At 44.4% G+C, this 22,730-nt stretch overlaps 2 protein-coding genes across 4 annotated transcripts in view; one reads left to right on the forward strand and one right to left on the reverse strand.

Moving 5' to 3' along the window:
• The window catches only part of MOB3B (MOB kinase activator 3B), a 234,077-nt gene extending 211,694 nt beyond the window's left edge, over positions 1-22,383 (reverse strand). The window contains exon 1 of one of the 3 annotated variants that reach the window (XM_032636199.1): positions 21,761-21,962. The gene's annotated coding sequence lies outside the window, so the exon portion shown is untranslated. Of the gene's footprint in view, positions 1-21,033; positions 21,083-21,760 lie in introns of those variants that run through there. The other 2 variants (XM_032636196.1, XM_032636197.1) reach the window with 2 other exon arrangements.
• On the forward strand, positions 16,478-17,102 carry IFNK (interferon kappa). The gene has a single exon (XM_032636200.1). The coding sequence runs from the start codon at positions 16,478-16,480 to the stop codon at positions 17,099-17,101; it is 624 nt and encodes a 207-aa protein (XP_032492091.1). The 3' UTR covers position 17,102.
• Positions 22,384-22,730: the final 347 nt, after the last annotated feature.

The following is a 22,730-nucleotide window of genomic DNA, read 5'->3' on the forward strand; positions in this document are numbered from 1 at the left end:
GAAGGAAGCGGGGATATATTTCCAGTTCCCCCAATTTAAAGAAACATCAAATAAAATTATCAGCCCAATAAATTTATGAAATACCTTTTAGTGACAATATGTACTTTATTAATACCTTTATCCTCCCTTCAATGGGATTTTAACACATCTTGTGAAAAGAATAAACCTGACAATTTCAAGTGACTTACTTGAGGACAGCAAGAAGTTTATGTAGTAATAGAAAAAGAAAAGGGAGAAGAAAACAAAAAAAGAGGGGCAAAAGGCATTTTACAATATAAAAGATATGAGTTTTTCATACTCCTGTTTAAAACCAAAGAAACCACTGGGGTTACGATGCGATCATTGTCACTGTCTATGTTGCCTAATAAAAGAGTAATCTTATAATCCTCCACAGATACGATGTTTCACTGGAATCTGGGCATTAGATTTATGTATTTTCTAGTATTACCTTCTTTTTTTCTTTGTTTTTTGCAGTACGCGGGCCTCTCACTGTTGTGGCCTCTCCCGTTGCGGAGCACAGGCTCCGGACGCGCAGGCTCCGCGGCATGTGGGATCTTCCCGAACCGGGGCACGAACCTGTGTCCCCTCCATCGGCAGGCGGACTCTCAACCACTGCGCCACCAGGGAAGCCCGTATTATCTTCTTTTTATGCCCAGTTTAGATCACAAAGTACATTCCCCTAAACACTGGCTCCTCAGGATATTAATAAGTGTGACATATTTTTTTAAAGTACATGGTCCAATAAGTTTGTTATACCATGGGTTAAACAAGCTTAACAGGTGTCTTGCTGTAAGACTGTAGAGACTTTTAATATGCTAATGTACACTGTGAGTCTACATTGAACATACAAAGTTCCCTAAATTTCTTGAACCACAAAAAGCTTCTTTCACAGAACTTCTTGCAAAATTAGTGTTTCGTGGGAGCAACTTTGGGAAAACAGATTTGAGTCCTTTCTGCACCTGAAGATGCTGTGTTGAAATTGCTCCAGCCCCTCTTCTAACAGCAGGATGCTCTGGGCCGACGCAGAGCCTGTCTCTGCATCAGGACCCCTCTAGCTGACTTGAGCTAGGAGCCAAGCTTGCTTGGTGCAGCCCCAGGACGCTCGTCATTGTCTGCTTCTCTGCGGAGACCCTGACGGGCCCCAGCTCTCGCCCCTTCTCACAGGGCCAGCAGCGCTTTTCCCTCCCTCTGCCACAGAAGCCAGAAGTGCATTCCAGCCACACCCTAGAATCATACTTGCCTGGTCTCCCACATCCAGTCAAGTTGCAGGGACTCAAACAGCATCCAGAATCTACACTGACCACATGGAGAGGGAAAAGGTCTTGCCCTCCACAGGCAGGAAAAGGGACCCGAGTGTGTTCGACTTATTTTGTCAGAAGTCAGGAGCCTTGCAAAGTCTTTTCTCAAAGAAGCCTTTAAGACGTTAAGGCTATGACAAATTTTCTTCTCTATTTAAAAAAAAGAAAGAGGGCTTCCCTGGTGGCACAGTGGTTGAGAGTCCGCCTGCCGATGCAGGGGACGAGGGTTTGTGCCCCGGTCCGGAAAGATTCCACATGCCACAGAGCGGCTGGGCCCGTGAGCCATGGCCACTGAGCCTGCATGTCCAGAGCCTGTGCTCCACAACGGGAGAGGCCACAACAGTGAGAGGCCCGTGTACCCCAAAAAAAAAAAAAAAAAAAAAAAAAGAAAGAAAGAAAGAAAGAAAAACATGATATACTCAAGACACTTATTTTCACTTAAATACAGTCTAACAGAAAATCAGGCAGACCTTAGTTTTGTGTGGCCCTTGCCAATTATGTAACTTTTTGCAGTGTGGGTTCCTCAAAACTATAAAATGGGATCCTGTTGGATTCTTTTGATGTTAAAATGAAATAATGTATGCAAACTCGGTAATACCATGCTTGATGAATGGTTAATGCCCAGTGTAGTGTTAGCTGTGGATAGTACTGAAGGATTGTCTTCTACATGTTGAACCCCATGGGAAATAAGCTCCATTTGCTTTTTTTTTAAATTTTATTTTATTTTTGGCTGCGTTGGGTCTTCGTTGCTGCATGCGGGCTTTCTCTAGTTGAGGCAAGCGGGGGCTACTCTTCGTTGTGGTGCATGGGCTTCTCATTGCAGTGTCTTCTCTTGTTGCAGAGCACAGGCTTTAGGTGCACAGGCTCGGTAGTTGTGGCACATGGGCTTAGCTGCTCCGCGGCATGTGGGATCTTCCTGGACCAGGGCTCAAACCCGTGTCCCCTGCATTGGCAGGCAGATTCTTAACCACTGCGCCACCAGGGAAGCCCTGCTTTTTTAAAAAAAAAAAGCAAATGACAGTATCTTTCTACCAAAATAGATTTCTTGTAAGGAAAGCATGCTTTTTTTTAAAGACACAAATTAATCATTTTTCTTCTTCTTCGTATAAGACTTAGGGGAAAAAATGAAAATCTTCTATTTCAACAGTACTTCTTCTACTCTTCAGAAAATAAATAAATAGGGCTTCAGTGGTGGCGCAGTGGTTGAGAGTCCGCCTGCCAATGCAGGGGACACGGGTTCGTGCCCCGGTCTGGGAAGATCCCACATGCTGCAGAGCGGCTGGGCCCGTGAGCCATGGCCACTGAGTCTGCGCATCCGGAGCCTGTGCTCCGCAACGGGAGAGGCCACAGCAGTGAGAGGCATGCGTACCGCAAAAAAAATAATAAAATAAATAAATAAATAGCCTCACTAGAAAGCTGCCTGTGGCTGACACTCCAATTCTCTTAAAATGGATTTTTAAAAAATCTTTACTGGGTCTCTATAATGTGCCCATCACGCCAGCCCAATCCCCAAGCCAACTCATACCAGTGCCAACATATTCTGATTGCTAGACTTTCTCCAAATGGATCAGCAGCATGGCAGAGACGGGTAGCTGTTCGTCAAAGTAGTCCCTCTTCTTCCTGGGCATATGGCTAGACTGAATTTCCCAGTATCCCTTGCACTTAGCTGTGACTAAGTTCCTGCCAATGGGATGTGACTACAAGTGATGTATGCCTCTCCAAGCCTAACCCGTACAACACTCCCATGCATATCCCTCCAGCTCTTGCCATTTTACTCCAGCTTGATGAAGATAAGCTCTGAAACCTTGGAAGCCATGTGGAAGATGGCAGATCCACAAGGTGTCTGGTGCCTGATCACTGCTTGGAAAAAAGCCAACCACAGCTCAAGTACCTCTGTTCCAAACTTTACATGAGTGAGAAATACTCCTACCATGTTTGAGCCATTTTATGTTTTTGGATGTGTTTATTACAGTAGCTGGTCTCTGGAGCATCTGGAAGTCCTAGGATTTTTTGCAAAATTATGAAATACTGATAAATTATTTGTAAAACAATGAATCTAATCCTTGTGTGCCAAATCAGGCGCTAGCTCATAAAATAACTAAATAATCTAGAACTAAGATAACACTGTAGCCTAGCTTCTACTCCAGGTTAACCGTCAGAGGTGCCAAGAGTTTAAGAAAAATGTTGTTGAAAAACTTGAAAGGGACTTCCCTCGTGGTCCAGTGGTAAAGAATCTGCCTTACAATGCAGAGGACGCAGGTTCGACCCCCGGTCAGGGAAATAAGATCCCGCACGCCACATAGCAACTAAGCCCTCGCGCCACAACTACTGAGCCCGCACGCCTCAACTAGAGCCTGTGTGCGGCAAACTACAGAGCCCATGTGCCCTGGAGCCTGCGTGCCTCAACTAGAGAGGAGAAAACCCGCACGCCACAACTAGAGAGAAGCCCGAGCACCGCAACAAAAGATCCTTCATGCCGCAACGAAGATCCCACGTGCCGCAATGAAGACCCTGCCTGCCGCAACTAAGACCCGATGCAGCCAAAAATAAATAAATAATAAATCTTAAAAAAAAAAATGTTTCTGTGACACAAGAAAAATCTGTCATTGCTTGACTTCAGTAATGAGAACATCTTGACCCAGCCTATCAAACACCTGTGTTTCATGGAAGTATAGTCTGTGTCAGAGCATTAGTATGGACTGGCATTTCTGACAATTAGACATTTCTGAGACTTTTTAGAAAAACCAAATTGGAGAGAACTGGAGTTGTTAGCTACAGGCTTTCATCTATATTTAGTAAATAGCAGATTAGAATCTCTTTCTTAACTTCAGAATTGTATGATTATATTGATTATATTCCATTATGATTTGTCTATAGATAGTAATCCATGATTTAAATTGATCATGAAACACATGATTTTATCTAAAAACGTTAAAACATACAGGGATATGTATTTGTTTTGTGTATCAAGGGACACTCAGAAACTTAAGCCTCAAGCTAAACCTGCGAAATTCAAGCTTCAATCCCAACCCAGGTCTAATTAAGTAAATTATTTATTTTGTTGTCTGAAGTATAAGGGACTTACCCTAGTTTAAGGCCAACCAGTTAAAGATGTAATGCCAAATGAGATTACTTACTGGTTATCAAAAACCTACCGGTGTTATTTCAGTAAAGACCTTATAATGGCGTTTCTGGAAAACGGCCTTTGGTGATCACAGATGTTAGCCTGGACCCAAATACATCATAAGCAGCTTCTCTCACATCATCTTTTCTCTCCATCTCCACTGCTTCTACCTTTATTCGGCCACCACAACTCTCACCCAGCCTGCTAAAATATCTACTCTCCACCTGGGTTCCCTGCTTCCATTCTTGCCCCTTCTCCAAACTGCTCCCAACAAGGAGGCCCCAGAGTGATCTCTTTAAAGCACAAGTCATATGACACCACTCTCTTGCTTAAAATTCTTTCATGTGTCTTCACTAGTCTTAGAATAAAATTGGAACTCCATCATGGCCTGCCATGTCCTACCCAATCCCAACATATCCTAGGACCAACCTCCCCACTCCCTTCACTCCAACACAACCAGTCTCCTTTGTGTTCCTTGAATATCCCAAGCTCTTTCCCATGAGAGCTTTTGAACCTCCTGTTCTCATTGCCTGAAATGCTCTCCCCCCCAGCTCTTTACATTGCTGATTTTTCCTCACCCCTCAAGTCTCAATTCAGTCATCACCTCCCCAATTACCCTCTTACCCTGTTTATTTCCTTCATAGCACTTATAACACCCTGAAATTTTATTCTTTATTGTCTGAAAATCTGGACACTCTATGAGGACATGAACCGCTTCACCTCTTTTTCTGCTTTACTATCTTGTTTCAGGCATCATATCCTCAAAGATGAATAGATGGATGGGTGGATGAATGGATGGATGGATGAAATTATAGGCAATAGATAACTACAGCATTCTTTTTCCCATGGACCATTCATGAGAAACTGTTTTATCACATTTGGCAATGAGCGTTACTGCACTCTCCCAATGGGGATGGGTCTAGGGCAATGACAATTTCTGCTCTCTTAAATGCATCACTCCTGGAAATACAAAGTTTTAGCTCTGAGGGCACCCATATGTGAGTTCTTTTCTTAAATAAAAAATGCTTGAGTTTGCAAAATTAATAGTCCCAAGAGGATGTCTTAACATTTAATTATCTATAATATTTGGGGACACAAGGCTGTCTTCACTTTGAATTTTAAGCTATCGAACTTATGAAGAAGCTCTTCCAGGAGAGAAAAAAGTCCCCGCAGTGCAGAATAAAACCACAGGCTGCTTGCTTGGATTCCCATATCCAGGACGACCTCCCTTAGAGGAGTACAGCAAATCAAGCCCATGACCATGTGGCAGTCCAGCGCACACTTCACTTTTGTTTATGGCACTGGGTCAATCTGACAAAATAGTTGTTTTCCCAGTTCTGACTAAATGGAGGAGAGTCAGGCCTGCAAATAGTTTTCCCCAAAGTTCTTCTGTACATGTAATAGGAAATGCAGGATTGGATCTGGGCAGGGACCCTGGAAATGTCAGGGCAGTCTCTCCACACTGAATGCCCTGAGAATGCCAACATGTGTGACTATCCTTTTCCATCCTTTGAGCCCTGATGAAGAAACACTGTCCCAATCCAGAACTAATGAACTCCTTCTGCAGCTCAACATGAGAAAACTCAACAAGCCCCTGCAGAAAGCCTGCAAGAACTGTGCCCTGGCAATGTGACATCTGCCTACACGAAGGGAGGTTACAAGACTCAGCCCTGCAATACACATGGTGGTGATGGTGACTCCTGTAATGAAGTTGCTGGGGTCTTTGCCCAGGATGTCCCACAGCACTCTCTTCCAGAAGGCCTGCAGGACAACTTCTCCCCCAGGACTCAGTATCAAGAAAAGCTTTGCTTCTACTGAGGATTTAGCTTTGTTGCTAGTTTGTTTTATCTTTTGGATACTGTGGTTACTTTAACAGGTCTTCTTTCCCGTTTGCTTCTAGAAAGCCCAGGGACAGATTTTCAACTCTCTGCCATAACGACACTAGACAGGCAAGCTTATGTTCAGACTGTACCCCTGACTTCATCTTGTTTTCTTGCTCTTGTTTTCTCTCAACTCTAATTTCTTTAACCATTTTTTTTTTTTTTTTTTTTTTTTTGCGGTATGCGGGCCTCTCACTGTTGTGGCCTCTCCCGTTGCGGAGCACAGGCTTCGGGCGTGCAGGCTCAGCGGCCATGGCTCACGGGCCCAGCTGCTCCGCGGCATGTGGGATCCTCCCGGACCGGGGCACGAACCCGTGTCCCCTGCATCGGCAGGAGGACTCTCAACCACTGCGCCACCAGGGAAGCCCTAACCATTTTTATTCTCTTGTATTATACATATTTATAAGCTGCTTCAAATCCTTGTGGGAATGAAATACATACAGACGGTGGATTTTACACCAAAACTTTTACATCCCTAGACCTCGTAAAAATACCGTGTGGCCTCAGACAGACCTGGGTTTGAAACCTAATTCTGTGGATTTCTAGATATGTGATCTCAGGCAAGTCATCTAATACTTCCAAGCTTCCATTTCCTCCTCTTTAAAATAAGGGTAATAACACCTACATTGTGTAGTGGCTATGAGAATTAAAGATAATTTATATAAAGAGTTGGTACTTAGTAACTGCTACATAAATAGTTTCCTTTATTATTATTAATAACTATGCAGACTGTTACCGAAGAATACCTAAAGGCAACGTCTGGAAGACACAGGGACAGAAAAAAAACATGGCGAATGTCATGGGACTATGGAGGCAGAGACTGGAGTGATGCTTCTCCAAGACATGGAACACCAAGGATTTCCAGCAACAACCAGAAGCTAGAAGAAGCAGGGAAAGATTTGTCCCTAGAATGTTTGGAGGGAACCCGGCCCTGATGACACTTTGATCTTGGACTTCTAGACTCCAGAACTATTAGAGAATAAATTTCTGTTGTTGTAAGCCACGTTGTTGTTTTTTGTTTGTTTGTTTGTTTTGGGGGATTTTTGGCCATGCCGCGCAGCACGTGTGATCTTAGTTCCCTGACCAGGGATCCAACCCGTGCCCCTTGCAGTGGAAGTGCGGAGTTTTAACCACTGGACTGCCAGGGAAATCCCAGCCACGTTGTTCCTGGAAATTTATTACGGCAGTCCTAGGAAACTAATGCATTCTCCAACTCCTGTAGCCCCAAATGGCAGAAGTGAAATAACCAAGCCAACTTTCAATCCAGTTGACACCTGCCAAGAACTTAGAGATACACACCTGGCATGTTCCATGGGGGCATATGCTAGAAAAGAACAAAGGAGGGAAAGGGGGAGGGAGAGGCTTTGATTTTAGGCTTAAATGAATTAATTCCCCTCTCTGAGCCTCAAAGTATCTCATCTATAAGATGGGGTTAGGTCTAGATTAATGATGGCAAACAGAGTTGAGTTGAGAATGGCTGTCTTAGAGAGCCATTATGAGGAATTATGTAGGCAGAGAGGCAGATAAAGAGTCAAAATACTCCATCCTCATTCTCCTCATGCCTCTGTGACCATCCTCTTCAGTTTCTCCTTCCACTGCCCACTCTTTAAATGCAGGCTATGCTTAGGGTTCTGAAATTGGCTCACACTTTTTTCTGCACTCTACATGTCCTCTTTAGACAGACCCATTGATTCGTACGGTCTTAATTATCACCCACAGCTTCTAGTGATACTTTCAAATCTCTCTCTCCCACCTGGATCAGTCTCCAGCCCTCATCCAGACCCATATATCCAACTGCCGAATGGACATCTCCACTTGGCTATCCCATAGACAACTCAAAGTAACCCATCTATAACAGAAATGGGGCTTCACCCTGGTCTATTTCCTCTTTCTCCCCCTCCCACTCCAAATCAATCACCAAGACCTGCCAGTCTCACCTCCTAGATAATTCTCTTCCTCCCCATACCAGCTATCACCATGCTAATTCAAACTCCCACCAGCTTTTGCCCTTCAAGACTCAGCTCGGAACAACAAGGTCCTACTGTACAGCACAGGGAACTATATTCAATATCCTATTATAAACCATAATGGAAAAGAATATGAAAAAGAATGCCTAGATATATGTATAATTGAAGCACTTTGCTGTACAGTAGAAATTAACACAACATTGTAAATCAACCACAGTTCAATAAAATAAGTTTTAAAAAAGACTCAGCTATCACTGCCTCCAGGAATCTCTGCAAGGACAGGGACTACATATGTCTTTTCCGCTCCTGTACTCCTGGAATTTAGCATTGTCTTTACACTCTAGGCAACAGGTAATGATGATGGTGATGCTAACTATCATATTGACCGCTTACTATGTACCAGGCACTGTTATTAGCAATTTACATCTCCACAGCCACCCTTTGGGGCAGGTACCCTTATTATCCCTATTTACATACGAAGTTCAGGAAGTTTAAATGACTTGCTCAAAGTTACACAGTTCTACCAAGAGGTAGAGTTATTGAACCGATCTCATACAGTATACTCATAAGATAAAATAGTGACACACATACTTAATTGTTCAGTAAATATTTATTAAGCATATGCTATGTGCTAAGCACTGGAGATATGATGGAAAACAAAGAAAATAAGTAAATGAGTCCAGAAATAAATTTCAGACATGGGGGAAACCTCTCAGGAAACCCATTCCAGGTTTCTCTAGGGCAACCACTTTAGTCCTGAACTGACCTAGGAACCTGGGAAGCCTAACAGTCTTTATTTGCAGAATTCTAAGTAACTTTGTAGAAATATTAGGGGTGTCAGACAACTCAGGGTTTCCTCCTTTGCTAACTAATGCCTCCCTCACAGAGCCAAAAAGCCCTTGTGAAGTACCAGAAAGAGCTTGAGTTATAGCATCCTTGTCTGACTTCAAATCAGAGAAAGCCTCCAGAATCCCCTTTCTTATGGCTGCCGGAGGGCATCTCCTCTCAGTGGAAGCAGAGCGAAGGGAGCTCTCTGCTTACTGATGAAAGACTTGCAGTGATGGCCTTGAGGTCAGAGGACCTGGGTCTCAGCCTGACTTTGCCCCCAAGTATCACTCTGACCTTGGGCAAGTCACTTTACCCCTCTGACCTCAAGAGTCTATCTCTCAGTGTCCTTCCAACCCTACATTCTATGATATAGAGTCTGCACTTCACAGGCTACCTAGGGGCAAGGGTGTTGTCAGGAAGAAAAGAGGCCCCTCCCCACTGCCCATAGCTCTAGTAGACTATTCCAGACACTATCCTCAAACCCAGGCATTGCTCAGACCAAAAAAAAAAAAACCCTAAAATTTGGGGCATGTGAATCTTCTGTCAGTCAAAGAAAAGCCCACTCGGGACTTCCCTGGTGGCGCAGTGGATAAGACTCTGCACTCCCAATGCAGGGCCTGGGTTCGATCCCTGTTCAGGGATCCCACATGCATGCCACAACTAAGGAGCCCACATGCTGCAACTAAGGAGCCCACCTGCCGCAACTAAGCCCTGGCGCAACCAAATAAATAATAAAAAAAGAAAAAGAAAAGCCCACTTAAATTTTTCCATAATAATACCTTTCTTTGTTCTTCATAAATGTCAGGAAGCCTTATGACCACATTCAAACTGATAGTTATTAAAAGAAGCCACAGTCCTCATCTCTGCCACGGCAATTCCTTTTAAAATATTTATCCAAGGGCTTGCCTGGTGGCGCAGTGGTTGAGAGTCCACCTGCCGATGCAGGGGATGCGGGGTCGTGCCCCGGTCCGGGAAGATCCCACATGCCGCGGAGCAGCTGGGCCCGTGAGCCATGGCCGCTGAGCCTGCGCTTCCGGAGCCTGTGCTCCGCAACGGGAGAGGCCACAACAGTGAGAGGCCCGTGTGCCGCAAAAAAAAAAAAAAAAATATATATATATATATATATATGTATATATATATATATTTATCCAAGACAAGAGGACATCTCTGTCCATCACTCACTCCACTCGTTTTTCCAGACTACAGGCACACTCAGATATGGTCTGGGAAGAAATCCACATCTACTCAGTGGGTAAAAAAGGGACGAGGGTTATTCTGGTAGGTGACCTCTCTCATCTGAAATGCTTACCACCATCTCAGAAGTGAAAAGCCCCATTAGGGTTCAAAAGGACCAAGAGAAACAACAGTGGAATAGGATTCAGATGGAAGCTGCTCTGAATAACCCAAACTGAGGGGTAGGTTTTACTGATGGTGCATATTTATTTACTTACCTACTTAGTTCCGACCACGTAAATCTCTATTTATCTGGGTCATTTTCTACGAGCTAAAAATTATTCCTGTGTAGAAGTTTACTATGTGCATAAACTGAAGCTGGGCTATAAAAGCGAAGCAGGGGTAAGTCTGTCCACTGAGCCTTCAAAAGGGTGATATAAAATGACAGTTACCAGGAGCAATTAATACAGAGAAGTGGCAATATTCAGAGGAGCGGGGGAAGGGATGATTTTGGAGGCTCTCAGTTTTTTCAGCACAGGTTAATACCCGAACTTGAGAACCATAAAAAACAAATCACACGGCCTTCTTTTATTCAACAAACATTTGATGTCTTTATGTAAGAGGTGCCAAGTATACAAAACTGAGTAAGACACACTTCTTGTCTGGAGGGGAGGATGTGTGAGTTAACCAATCAACACAGACCTGGGACTTCCCTGGAGGTCCAGTGGGTAAGACTCCACGCTCCCACTGCAGCGGGCGCAGGTTCGATCCCTGGTCGGCCAACTATATCCCACAAGTGTGCAATAACCAAGAAGTCCGCATGCCGCAACTAAGACCCAGCACAGTCAAAATAAATACATATTTTTAAAAGAACAACTAGAACTATGTGATACCACCAGAGTAGAGGTACGATGGTGCTCATGACCTAACCAGCCTCGGGGAATCCCAAAGACAAAAGCAATGGAAGTAGGAGGGGACACTGAACAAATGCTTGAGCTGCCATCTACCATTCTGTGAACTTCTCAAGTTTCCCCAGCACCTGAATTTGTCCTCCCCGTATCTCTACACCAGAAGAACTAAACCACCAAATAACTTCCCTGTCACTGAGACGTGGCTTCATTATCTTCCCTTGATCATCCAACAAATAACTACTGAGCACCTACTATGTGCAGGGTGCTGTGAAAGGCACCTGGATCTGTCTGATCCAGGTCTGATGAGCCATTTATACTGGGCTTCACATTCACAAAGGGTTTATAACATAGATCTTTCAAATGATATCCAAATGATATCATATATACAGTCACAGGAATACACTTCCAGGCTTGAGCTTCAAAGCATATCACAATTTTTATAAACCTGTTTCGGCAATTTTTAAAAAATACATACAAGTTCCCCTACTCCCATGCCACGTATCACCCGTGGAAGTGGTCCAGATGTCTCTGCATCTCTGTGAGCCCTGTGGGCATTCAAGAACGAGCAGCGAACAAGCCAGTTGTTGGACATGTGCCCACGAAACTTAGTGTTTAGTGGGGAGACAGATATCAAGTAAGGACATACCAAACTGATAACTGTCATTACCGCAGGGGAGAAGAGAGGCAGGATGGGAGGCAGAGCTGGCAAGCAAAGCTTTCACTTTATCTGAAATGTTTAAATTTTTACTATATGGACACATATCCACGTATTACTTGTGTAGTCACTATAAATTTCTATATCAGGTACGTCGTTAAGAGAAGAACAACCAAGAAAGGGACTAGAGGACCAGGGGAGAGGGGACCCCAATATGGGAGGCAGTGGGAATAAGTGAAACACCCAGTTATTAGAGCTTCAGGGTTGGTCTGGGCTAAAAGAGCTGCACCTGACTTTGTGGTGACCGCTGTCTGCACGCCATATGGAAAGCACTGACAGGTATGGACACAAGGCTTCCCATCTCTGAGCTCCTTACTGGGCTCAATCATCTTCTGACCCCACAAACAGAATGACTGACTTTCATGCACTGAGTCACATGGATGACCCACATGTTACTCCCACCCTGGTTCAAAACTTGCCTTTCCCGGAGAGCTATCAATCTTAACACATACGATGCCAAATGCCTGTGAGCTGAGTCACGGCTATCTTGTCTAGACTGAAATGTCTCATCTCCATTTTGTCAAACAAGTTGTGTCTTGCCCATTACTGTTAACCATGTCATCCACATGTCAAATTCACACAGTTCCATTGACAACAGGGCAGCCCCTGCTAATCAGCTTTCCCCCTGAGGAAAGTCTGACCACATAGAAATGATCGAGAGAAATGAGAGCAGGTACCATGTTAGCATGTGAAAATATAGCCCACAGTTTCAGAATGGGCAGCTGTGACAGGCAAATTCTGGAATAAAAACGATTCCTTACACTGCCATTCTTTTCACCTTTCTAATTATATTTTGAGATAGAGTCAGATGGCATGGCTTTTACAGAACAGAGGCATGACCAATACTGATCATGCAATAATGCTTCTGATCACAACAATTCTGTGAGAGGGTACGTGTGTGTGCTATTCTGTCTCAGTGTGACAGGTACCCTCTTCGGACTGTGCACAGTTGTTAGGGATGTGTGCACAAGTAAAACCAGCACAGAGAAACACAATCGAATGCCCCCCTGCATAAGGTGGACAGCTAGCAGAGGAAAAGCTTCCTGCAGAGGCCTTCATGTCTGAGTTCTGCTCTAAGAGGTCAATGGGAGCCGGCATGGTGGATAGGGTTGCCAGATAAAATACGGGACGCCCCATTAAATTGGAATTTTAGATTAAAAAATTAATGATATTTAGTAAAGGTGCATTCCAAATATTGCATGGGTCTTCCATATTGTTGCTTGCTAAATCAAGCAATTCTAATGGTGGAAGAGGGGACAACAGGCATGTCCATCATCTTTCCTTTTTCGTCATGAATATTGTACATGAGGAATGAGGTACACGCTATAGGGAGGACCTATGAATTACTCCTGTACCTAAGACACTCAGAACATACCTACTTCTCCAACCGCGGACTCCTTGAGATCATGGACTATACCTTATCCCTCCTTCTTCAAGACCTAGCCCAGGGATTGGCACGCGGTAGATGCTAAAAATACAGTTTTGAATAAATGAGGATACAATATGGAATGACAATAGAGGGAGGGAATATGGGGTGAGGGGGATAAGATGACAAAACTGTACACGGCAGAAAATACAGGGACCTTCAAGACGGTTGACAACGGCCAAATCTCCAGCCACCTCCATCACCCACGGGCAGAACCTCTTAGCACAGAAGGTCAACTGAACAATCTCTTAGCTTGGTTAGTACGTTTGAACTGTCTCAAGCACGAACTATGCTAAGCACCCTGGGTGGGTGGAGGTGGGGGGCACACAAAATTGGGAGATCAACACTTAACACAATTATTTACTTTACAAAGCCAGAATTAAGGAGGACCAAGTACTGTAGAAGCCCAAAGAGGAACAAGCAGTTCTGACTGCGACAATTCAAAAAGCTTTAGGTGTAAGAAGTTAAGTGAGGTATGTAAGAAGGTCTGGCCCTGAGAAGAGATTTGCATTTTATAAACTCTGTGTGTGTACGTATGTGCAATAATAAATATATGTATTATATATATATATACATAAACCTATATTCTTTATATGCAAAGTTGTAACAATACTACACTGAACTCCCACATAGTCTACATTATTCATATCAACTGAATTAGAACTGAATCTCAGAGAAAATTCACATCTCCTTTTTAAAGTACCCTAGAACGGAAATGTTTACATAAATAAAGTAGTATTGATCCTACTGCAGATGTATAATATCTCTGTTTTTCAATATATTTTGTTTGAAAAATAGTTTGCCTTATTAAATAAGAAATACTTGCTGCCTATAGAAAACTTTAAAAGTCTAGGTAAATAAAAATACAAAACTAAAATCACCCATTCTTTTTCTAGTCAGAGATAATGACTCAATATTTGTAGCATATATACTTCTAGATTTCTTCTGTACATATATGCATATGTTTATATTTAACAAATAAGACTATATACTACCACGTAAACTTGTTTTTAAGCTACAAAGTGTATCCATCCAAGTAACCAAATATATTCCCACAACATAATTTTTAATGCTTGCACAGATGTCTTCTACAGATGGTTTACTTAACCAAGTACCTACTGCTGAACATTTAAATTGCTTTCAGTTTTTTGCTGTGATGAACTTCCTGACAGCTAAGTCCTTAAAAGACATCCACCATTATTTCTTGGAGGATAAACTCCTAGAGGGAGAATTGCTGAGTCAAAGATTAGGTACATTTTTAAGGCTTTTGATACATAGCACCACCTTGCTCTCCAGGAAGTTTGTGTCAATTTATATTCCTGTGTAAAAGGGCCCATTTTCCTAATTATTTTTCTAAGTTAGTCATCCCACAAAATATCTCTGTGAAATCAGAATTTATACAGAGAGAGCACATAGAGTAACATTATGTAGCAGGTTTTCTTCTCATAGTAAACCAGTCCAAAAAGCCAGGATTTTAAGAAGTCTCACTTGTCTACAATTAGCCTTTGGTGTAGCCAGCTAATTTAAACACAAACATTTTAAGCAATTTTGCGGTCCAAGTTTGCCATATTTATGGAACAGCGGTTGCTTACCATTCTAAAATGATTTTATTGAAAATTAATGCATTTCTTTTTTTAAGGTGGTAATTAAAGCTAACCTTATTTAATGACATCCCATTTCACATTCCTGGAGAAAGAAATTTTCTTTGACCATAACCAGAAGAAGGTTATCTGGTCAAACAGGGTGAAAACCATAAGTGGTGGACAGCCATCATTACCACAGTAATACTGATCCAGGTGGGAATTAGCTTGGCTAAAATGGGTGATCACCTACTCATATACCTCCTCAAAAACAAACAGGAACAAACAAAAAAAACTTTCCAGCACGCAGAACCTCTAAACAAGAAGGAAAGACAGCTAAGTTAAAGTTTTAAAATACTACCCAAACCATATCTAAAAGTTAAAAAAAAAAAGCATGATACTACAAGAGAGAAGTTAATGAGGCAGAAAAATATTCCCCAATATACAACCCGCTGGAGAACTTCTAAGAAAGAGATCAGATCATACAAAATGCTATGCGGGGGTGGTAAGCACTGGTTCAGGTTTAACTAAAGGAAAGGATAGTTGGAGAGTTTCAACATTTCCTAATGGCAACAGAAAACTAAGCTGGCCTAGTCTGTTCTGTGATAAGTGCCATGCTCAACGACCCACTCTGTTTTTCATCTTTTCTGAGGCCCAGAAAAGTCAAATAAAAAGAGAAAATATCCAAACATAGAAGTTTAATTTAAGGACTTCCCTGGTAGTGCAGGGGATAAGAATCCGCCTGCCAATGCAGGGGACAGGGGTTCGAGCCCTGGTCCGGAAAGATCCCACATGCCACGGAGCAGCTAAGCCCATGCGCCACAACTACTGATCCTGCGCTCTAGAGCCTGCGAGCCACAACTACTGAGCCCATGTGCTACAACTACTGAAGCCTGCACATCTAGAGCCCATGCTCCGCAATAAGAGAAGCCACCGCAAGGAGAAGCCCAGGTACTGCAACGAAGATCCAACGCGGCCAAAAATAAAAATTAATTAATTATTTTCTAAAAAGCATAATTTATCAAGATTAGAAACAACCTAACCTATGTTATGTTCTAGTGGTCTTGCAATCAAATAATCATAGTTATTTTGTCAACGTCTATGATTAACTCAATGAGAGAAGATGTTCGGCTACAAGGTCAGGTAAAAATATTTCCTTGGAGGATTGCTCTCTCTTATGTAATAGTATTAGGTGAGTAAGTGTATAGAGTCCCAGTTTTCAGTTCTTTCTGAAACAGTCTGCATCAGGCTGGTTCTGATGATTCTATAGTACTGGGATGGATCACCCAGGTACCTAAGATAACACAATGATAATGCTTTGCTCACTTCTCTGGAAAAAAAAAAAAAACAAGATTGCATTTCCAAAGTCAATGTAGTCACCCAAAGTCAAAAAAGCCTCAAAGGCAAAGGGGCTGAAACCCTGAGTACCATAAAATGACGAATGAGAGAACTCCTCCCCACTGAAGATACCCAGGTGTATAAAAGGCACACGAAGTAATACTTAAGACCTAAAACCTCACTCACTGTCAACCTTGAGTCTTGTGGGTTTTTCAGCTAAGGGGGTGAGGAAAAACAATGAGTGCCGAGCCTGATGTGATTAGAAAGTGTATGTGGCCGGTGTGCCTCATGGGTCTGTTTGTCACCGGCATCCTCTCTCTGGACTGTAACTTGCTGAATGTTCACCTGAGGAGAGTCACCTGGCAAAATCTGAGCCTTCTGAGAAGGATGAGCAAGTCATTTCCTATAGAGTGTCTAAGAGAAAGCAAAGCTTTTGAGTTGCCCCAAGAGATCCTCTCACACACCCAGCCTCTGACAAGGGACATCAAGGAGGCCTTCTATGAAATGTCCAGACAGGCCTTCCACATCTTCATTCAAGACACCTTCAAATCCAATTGGGAAGAGAAACACCTGAGACAAGTCCAAATCGGACTTGATCAACAGCTGCAATACCTGGAACAATGCTTGGAAGAAGAGGAGGAAAACGAAGACATGAGAGAGGTGGCAGAGGATGAGCGGACACAGTCAGGAACTCCAGTCCCCCAGCTGAGCAACCTAGAGCTGAGGAGGTATTTCAACAGGATAGACAGGTTCCTCAAAGATAAGAAATACAGTCACTGCGCCTGGGAGATCGTCCGAGTGGAAATCAGAAGATGCTTCTACTTCTTTCATAAATTCACAGCACTACTCAGGAGGAAATAAGGTATATTCTTAGAATTCAAATTCCATTTCTCTCCAAAATCTCCTTTTCCTTCTCTTCCTCCTTCATCCTCTGTTTAAGGATTACTGTGCTATGCCAAGGCTCCCCTCGGTTGGATTGGTGGTGGTTTAGGTAATGTTCACTGTTTCTGAAGTTTGGCAGAAAGAAAGTGATGCCAACCACCTCCTGGGTGACCAAGAGTCTTGTTAGGAAGTCCTGAAGACAGTTTTAAAGGAGGATTCCCCCTCCACCTTCTACTCTCTGTTCCTCTTTCCTTTTGCTCTTTCGTACTTGCTTTGCTCTATCTCTCACCTTTGAACTCCACCAAAACAATGGCTAGAGGACACGGATCAGAGAATATTGAAAAATGGAACACCTCAATGACTTAATCCTCTTGCTGCCAAGGTTGTTTATTCTAGGGAAGTTCAGCACGTTAAAAGAGCTTATACACGCTCCCATAGAGTTAAAATCCTTCCTGTCTCCCTACTGTTAAAAAAAAAAAAAAAAATTGAAATTTCTGGCCCATTTGCTTCTCAACTTGGTTTAGTTAAAATGATACAAAGTTTGTGGCTTGGTATTTTATTATTTTAAGAGAGTGAAGATCCATGGTGATATTGGATGGTTGAATTAGATGCCTGTGATTTAATGCAGAGAGCATTGTTCATTCCTAATGCATACGGTGTGATTTTCATATCTAAAGGCATGGAAAATGCTACAGAAAAGTTTAATATCTGCCTTTCATTGTTTTTTGTTTGTTTGTTTTCTGCCTGAAATGAAATGTCTACAGTCAGACTATGGAAGAATTTCAGATTGGATTTTCCCAATTAGAAAGCCACTCTCTATTTGTTAAATAAATTTAATAATACATGACACTTTAATAGACTTTATCTTTTTGAAAGTTAATTTGTACCTAGATTACCCAGACTGTTTACTTAAATTTTCTCGTGTGGTCCTTCATCTGTATTAATTCATCTTCTAGCTGAAATGAATCTTCTCTTCCTCTCTCTCCTCTACCCCATTTCAGAACCATCTACCTTCAAGCAAGAATTAACGGAGACTGTGGCTACCCAAATGCATCAAAGAGGGTGAAATGTACCCTGTTCAGCTCTTGGAAGGCTTCTCCTGCTATTACTTTAACAGCACGCTGCTAAACTGTTTAGATTCAAGATTTATCCAAGTACAGGGCTCCAACAATGTAGTCAAACTGAGAAAGTCTTATGATAAAATTGAGGCAAATTCAGTCCAAAAGTTAGAAGAAATGTTTAAAGGCACAAGAACTAGATACTGGTTATCAGTGGAAGGATCACACAATAAAATGAGTTAGCATAATCCATTTAGAAAAAACAACTCATCAGTAGTAGTTCTAAATTTTTAAAAAGCATTACAAGCTATAAAGGAATTAGGGCATGCAAGCTACTGAGCAGAAAGTATACACTTAATATTTTCCATGAATTTCTCTAATAATGCCTTTGCATGGTCTCCCTTGTAACTCCACTGGGACCGTGTCAGTTACTTCAGCAACTTATGGTTGCAGTCTTGCTAAATGCTTGCAATGCAAGAAGGAAGAGAATTGGCACTTCCAGTCAATAAAGATTGTCTGATTGTACTGGCAGAGGCAGGAGTCAGACAGGATGCTTTAATTACGAGCACCATTAGTCAGAAAAAGGAGAACACTCTCACTGAAAAATAGGTAAGGACAGAAACTGGCACCATCACAAAGAAATACTAACGGGCAATGTGAAAAAATGTTTAATCCCGTTTATGATTAAATAAATACAAAAGAAGACAATAAGATACTCCCCTCCCACCATTCTGGCAGAGATAAAAAAGAGTGATAATATAGACTATCAGTGGGGTATAAGGGTATAGGGGAAAAAAACTCCTGTGTATTGATGGGGAGAGGTTAAACTGGCAAAAGTTTCCTACGGGACAATATGACATCTTAAATACCCTTAAAAAGTACATTAACTCCTTAGACCTGGCTATCCTATCTCCAGAAATTTATTCCAAGGAAATACCTGGATAAGATTGTTTAATGGAGCCTTGTTTATAATATCCCTCCTTCTTCTGCTTTAATTTTCACCTCTCTGTATTTTCTGGTTTTTTCTACAATGCTGGGGAGGGTTTTCTTTTAATTCTAAAATTAAAGAAACTGTACAAGCTTATCTTTCACTGCAATTACCCTGTCTTCCTTACTGGAGTAGACTGGGACAGACACTGCCCTTTCACTTTGTTAATGACGCCCTTAGACACTTCTTGAGTAACTCAGGTCCTTCTTGTTTTTCTCCTGCTGCTGCTGCTGCTGCTAGTTTCAAAGGAATCCTTCCTTGGGGATCAGTTTCATAATGTAATCTTTGTAAAGTGTCTTCTGGTACTTCAAAGATTTTGCTTGCTTTCTTTTGTTGGTCCCACTGGTAATATTCAGAAGTCACTGGAGAAAGTGCTCTATGTGTCCACTCTCCTGACTTAGTCTCCTTTGTTCTTCTTTATTAAGTGGAAGCTCAAAAGTTATAAGTCCAGTAAAGGGAAAACTTCTGGAACTGGGCAGAGGCCAGTGTGCAGTTTCTACTTAAAATGCGTGAGTGGGTACATCGGTCACGAGTGTTCAGATGGAAGCTTCCTCCCTCCCCTGTCTTGGGGCAGGGATCAAATGGCGGAGGATAAAAAAAGGGTGTAGTTGAGTCTCCTTGGAAGGGGACTGATGGAGTGTCAGTCAGACAGAAAAGGCTGACAACACCAGTATATGTAAGACTATGTGCAGGTATAGATTCCAACAGGTGTACAGACACAGTCTCCTATCACAGTCTAACCGACTCTAGGGGCACCAGCTGGGGGCCCTGCCCTCTCAGAGTGGCTACTGTGCTTCGGCCCTAGCTCTTCCCCCGCCCCACCCCCGCCCCCGAGGTATAGTTGATGTACAATATTATATTAGTTTCAGGTGGTAAGTCCTAGTTCTTTAATAATCCACAGCCATTAAGAATAAGCACCATGTGTAAGCAAACAACTTGATAGGAAAGGCAGAGAAACAGGGCCACTATAATCTCACAGGCGCACTCACAGGAGAACTCTGTCTCCAGACACCGATCCACAAGGCCTGGGTATCGTGAACTCGGCCCTGGCAGCGTCTGCACTGGGTCCTCCGGATCCGCTTTTCCTAAATGCCGAGAGGGGACCGGGACTTTACACTTGGAGCCCTATGCGAAGACAGAACTCCAGGTTCATTCTGGAGGGAGCCACTTCACTCCTGTTTCTAGACAAAGTCTCGAGGCTTCCTAGGTTATTTGCATATCTCCCTTCTCTTTAAGGCGACTCGCCTGCCCTTCGACCCTTGGAAACTCGCAGACCTCAGAGCCTTAAAGCTGTCGGCCTACCAGAAGTGCCCTGATCCCGTCCCGCCGCCTGGCAGCCGGCCGGCCACACGCCTTTAGGCGGAGATCGGAATCCACTGGAACCCAGCAAAGGACACCCAGATTGGGGCGGAACCTCGCTTCCACTCTCTGCCGAAAGAGGCACCCATCTCGACCTGCGCTCTTCGGCGCGCTGGGGATAAGACCTGAGAAATGCGCCCAGGGCCACAGGCACCCGAGGAGGCGGGGAAGGAACAACTTTCCCTCCGCCCTCTAACCGCAAGGCCCGGGTGGGGCGGCCCCGCTGGGGTCGGGCTCCTCTCCTTCCCCAGGCGAGCTCCCGGGCGCGAGCTGGCCGGGTGGCTGGTGTGGAGGCGGGGGGAGGAGGACCCGAGGGGCTTCCTTGTCTCCCGAGCCCCGCCAGATGTGAGAAAGGCAAACAATAGGGGAAACGCGGAGAAACAAAAGGCTATTCGCCACGATCTCAATCGGCTCTGTCGCGTGGTCCCTGCGGGAAGGACGTCTGGGAGGGGTCAGGAAGGTGGCTGAAGGGGGATCTTGAGGAGTTTGGGGTCTCTGGTACTTACTTGCCAGGCGCCGGGAGTCGGCCCTTTACCCTTCCAGAGGGGTCCAAAGTCAGGGAGGGGCAATTAAAGGAAAGTTGAAGGGTTTCCACCTTCTTCCTCAGTGCAGGGAAAGGGAGGGGCTGGGATTCCAGATATTTGACAGTTGTTGGCCCAGGGGTTCGGCAGGATTTGTACGTCCTTTTCACACCCTCTCCCTCCAAGAAGCATCCACAGTCCCCGGGGCGACCTCGCCGATGGAGCGGAGTCCCCCTTCGCAGACCCGAGCCGAGCCTCCTCCTTCAGTATCAAGACGCCCTAAACGTGGTCCCCCTGCCCAGGCGCACTTTTGTAAAAGTTTGTCTTCCCGCCACCCACTGCCCCGCACGCACCCTGCAGTCATCTGCAACGCGGGATGGATTCGGGGACAGACTTGTACCCCGAAGAAGATCAATATTTTTGACAGATCTTTTAAAATCAAGGCCCCGGAGCCCGGGGTGGACTCTTGTTCACACCCGGGAAGGGCGCGGGAGGAGCCGGCCAGAAGCCAAGACGCGGGCAGGGGTCTGACGCGGATTCCAGCCCCGGAAGCCAGCGAAGGGCGGGCGGGGAAACGGGGTCCGCCGCCTCCCGCCCTCCTGTTGCACCCGCACCCAGGTGCGCCCCGCACCTCTACCCTCCTGAGCGCGACCCGGCGCGAGCGGCCGCGGGCTGCGCCACCTCCCCTCGCTTGAAGCGAGCTCTCACTCACCGTGGGGTTTTTACCTTCTGCCCCGGGGCCCTGTCGGCTCCCCGCGCCGGGGCAGCTGCAGGCGGCGCGAGAGGAAGAGGATGAGCTCTGGGCAGGAGGGGCGACGCTCGCGAATCCAGCGAGGGGCTCCCGGGCCAGCGCGCGCGGTCTCAACGAGCGCGCGGGCGAGCGAGCGCGGGACTCCAGCTGCAGACGCCGCCGCTCCAAAGCAGCCCCCACCGGCACCCGGCGCGCGGCTACCAGGCGGAGGCGCGTGCGGGGACCCCCTGGCGGTCGCCCGCGGAATGGCAGCTCCGTCGGAAAGGAACGTTAGGTCGCCTTTGGGTCATCTTCCCTCCGGAAAGAGGTGGGGAATGGACAGTCTGAGCAGGGCTCCCGGCCTTGCGGAAAAGACATTGACCCTGTGGCCAAGGCGGGGAGTAGGATATCAGATCAGAAAGGGTGCGTTCTGGGTCCACCAGGGCCACATCCAAGGCACCTAGAGAGGAGGAAATTGCTTACCTTCTCCAGGATTTTCTGACGTGTTGAAAAATGCTGTGGACTGCCCGACTGAGGAGAGCATTAATCGTTGGAAAATACTTTGAGATTCTAGCAATTTGCTAGAGCAAGCTGGGAGTAATGGAAAGAGCATGGACATTGAAGCCCAACCCACATTCTGCCACTTTCTGTTTGTGTGATCTTGGTCCATGACCTCTACCTTGTAGTATCTACCTTGCAGGGTGGTAGTAAAGGGAAAAGTAAACATAGAAAGTATTCCTAGTTCATAGTAGGAGTCATTAAATATAAGCTTCCTGAGGAAAAGAATGAGTCTTCCACATCTTTTAATTCTCCGTATGATAGCATCTTAGTGCACATTGATTGAGAAGTACCAAATGACTAAGTATTGCATTTTACAGTTCTTACTACATACTTTAAAGAAGTATGGAAATATATTGAGTAGAAACTAGAATACACAGAGAAAACATCCTTC

The sequence above is a fragment of the Phocoena sinus genome, chromosome 6 (genome assembly GCF_008692025.1).
Source record: "Phocoena sinus isolate mPhoSin1 chromosome 6, mPhoSin1.pri, whole genome shotgun sequence".
NCBI lineage: Eukaryota > Metazoa > Chordata > Mammalia > Artiodactyla > Phocoenidae > Phocoena > Phocoena sinus.

Bases quoted from the DNA above. Each gene is read 5' to 3' on its own strand.
- IFNK (XM_032636200.1), top strand. From the start codon at position 16,478: ATGAGTGCCGAGCCTGATGTGATTAGAAAGTGTATGTGGCCGGTGTGC.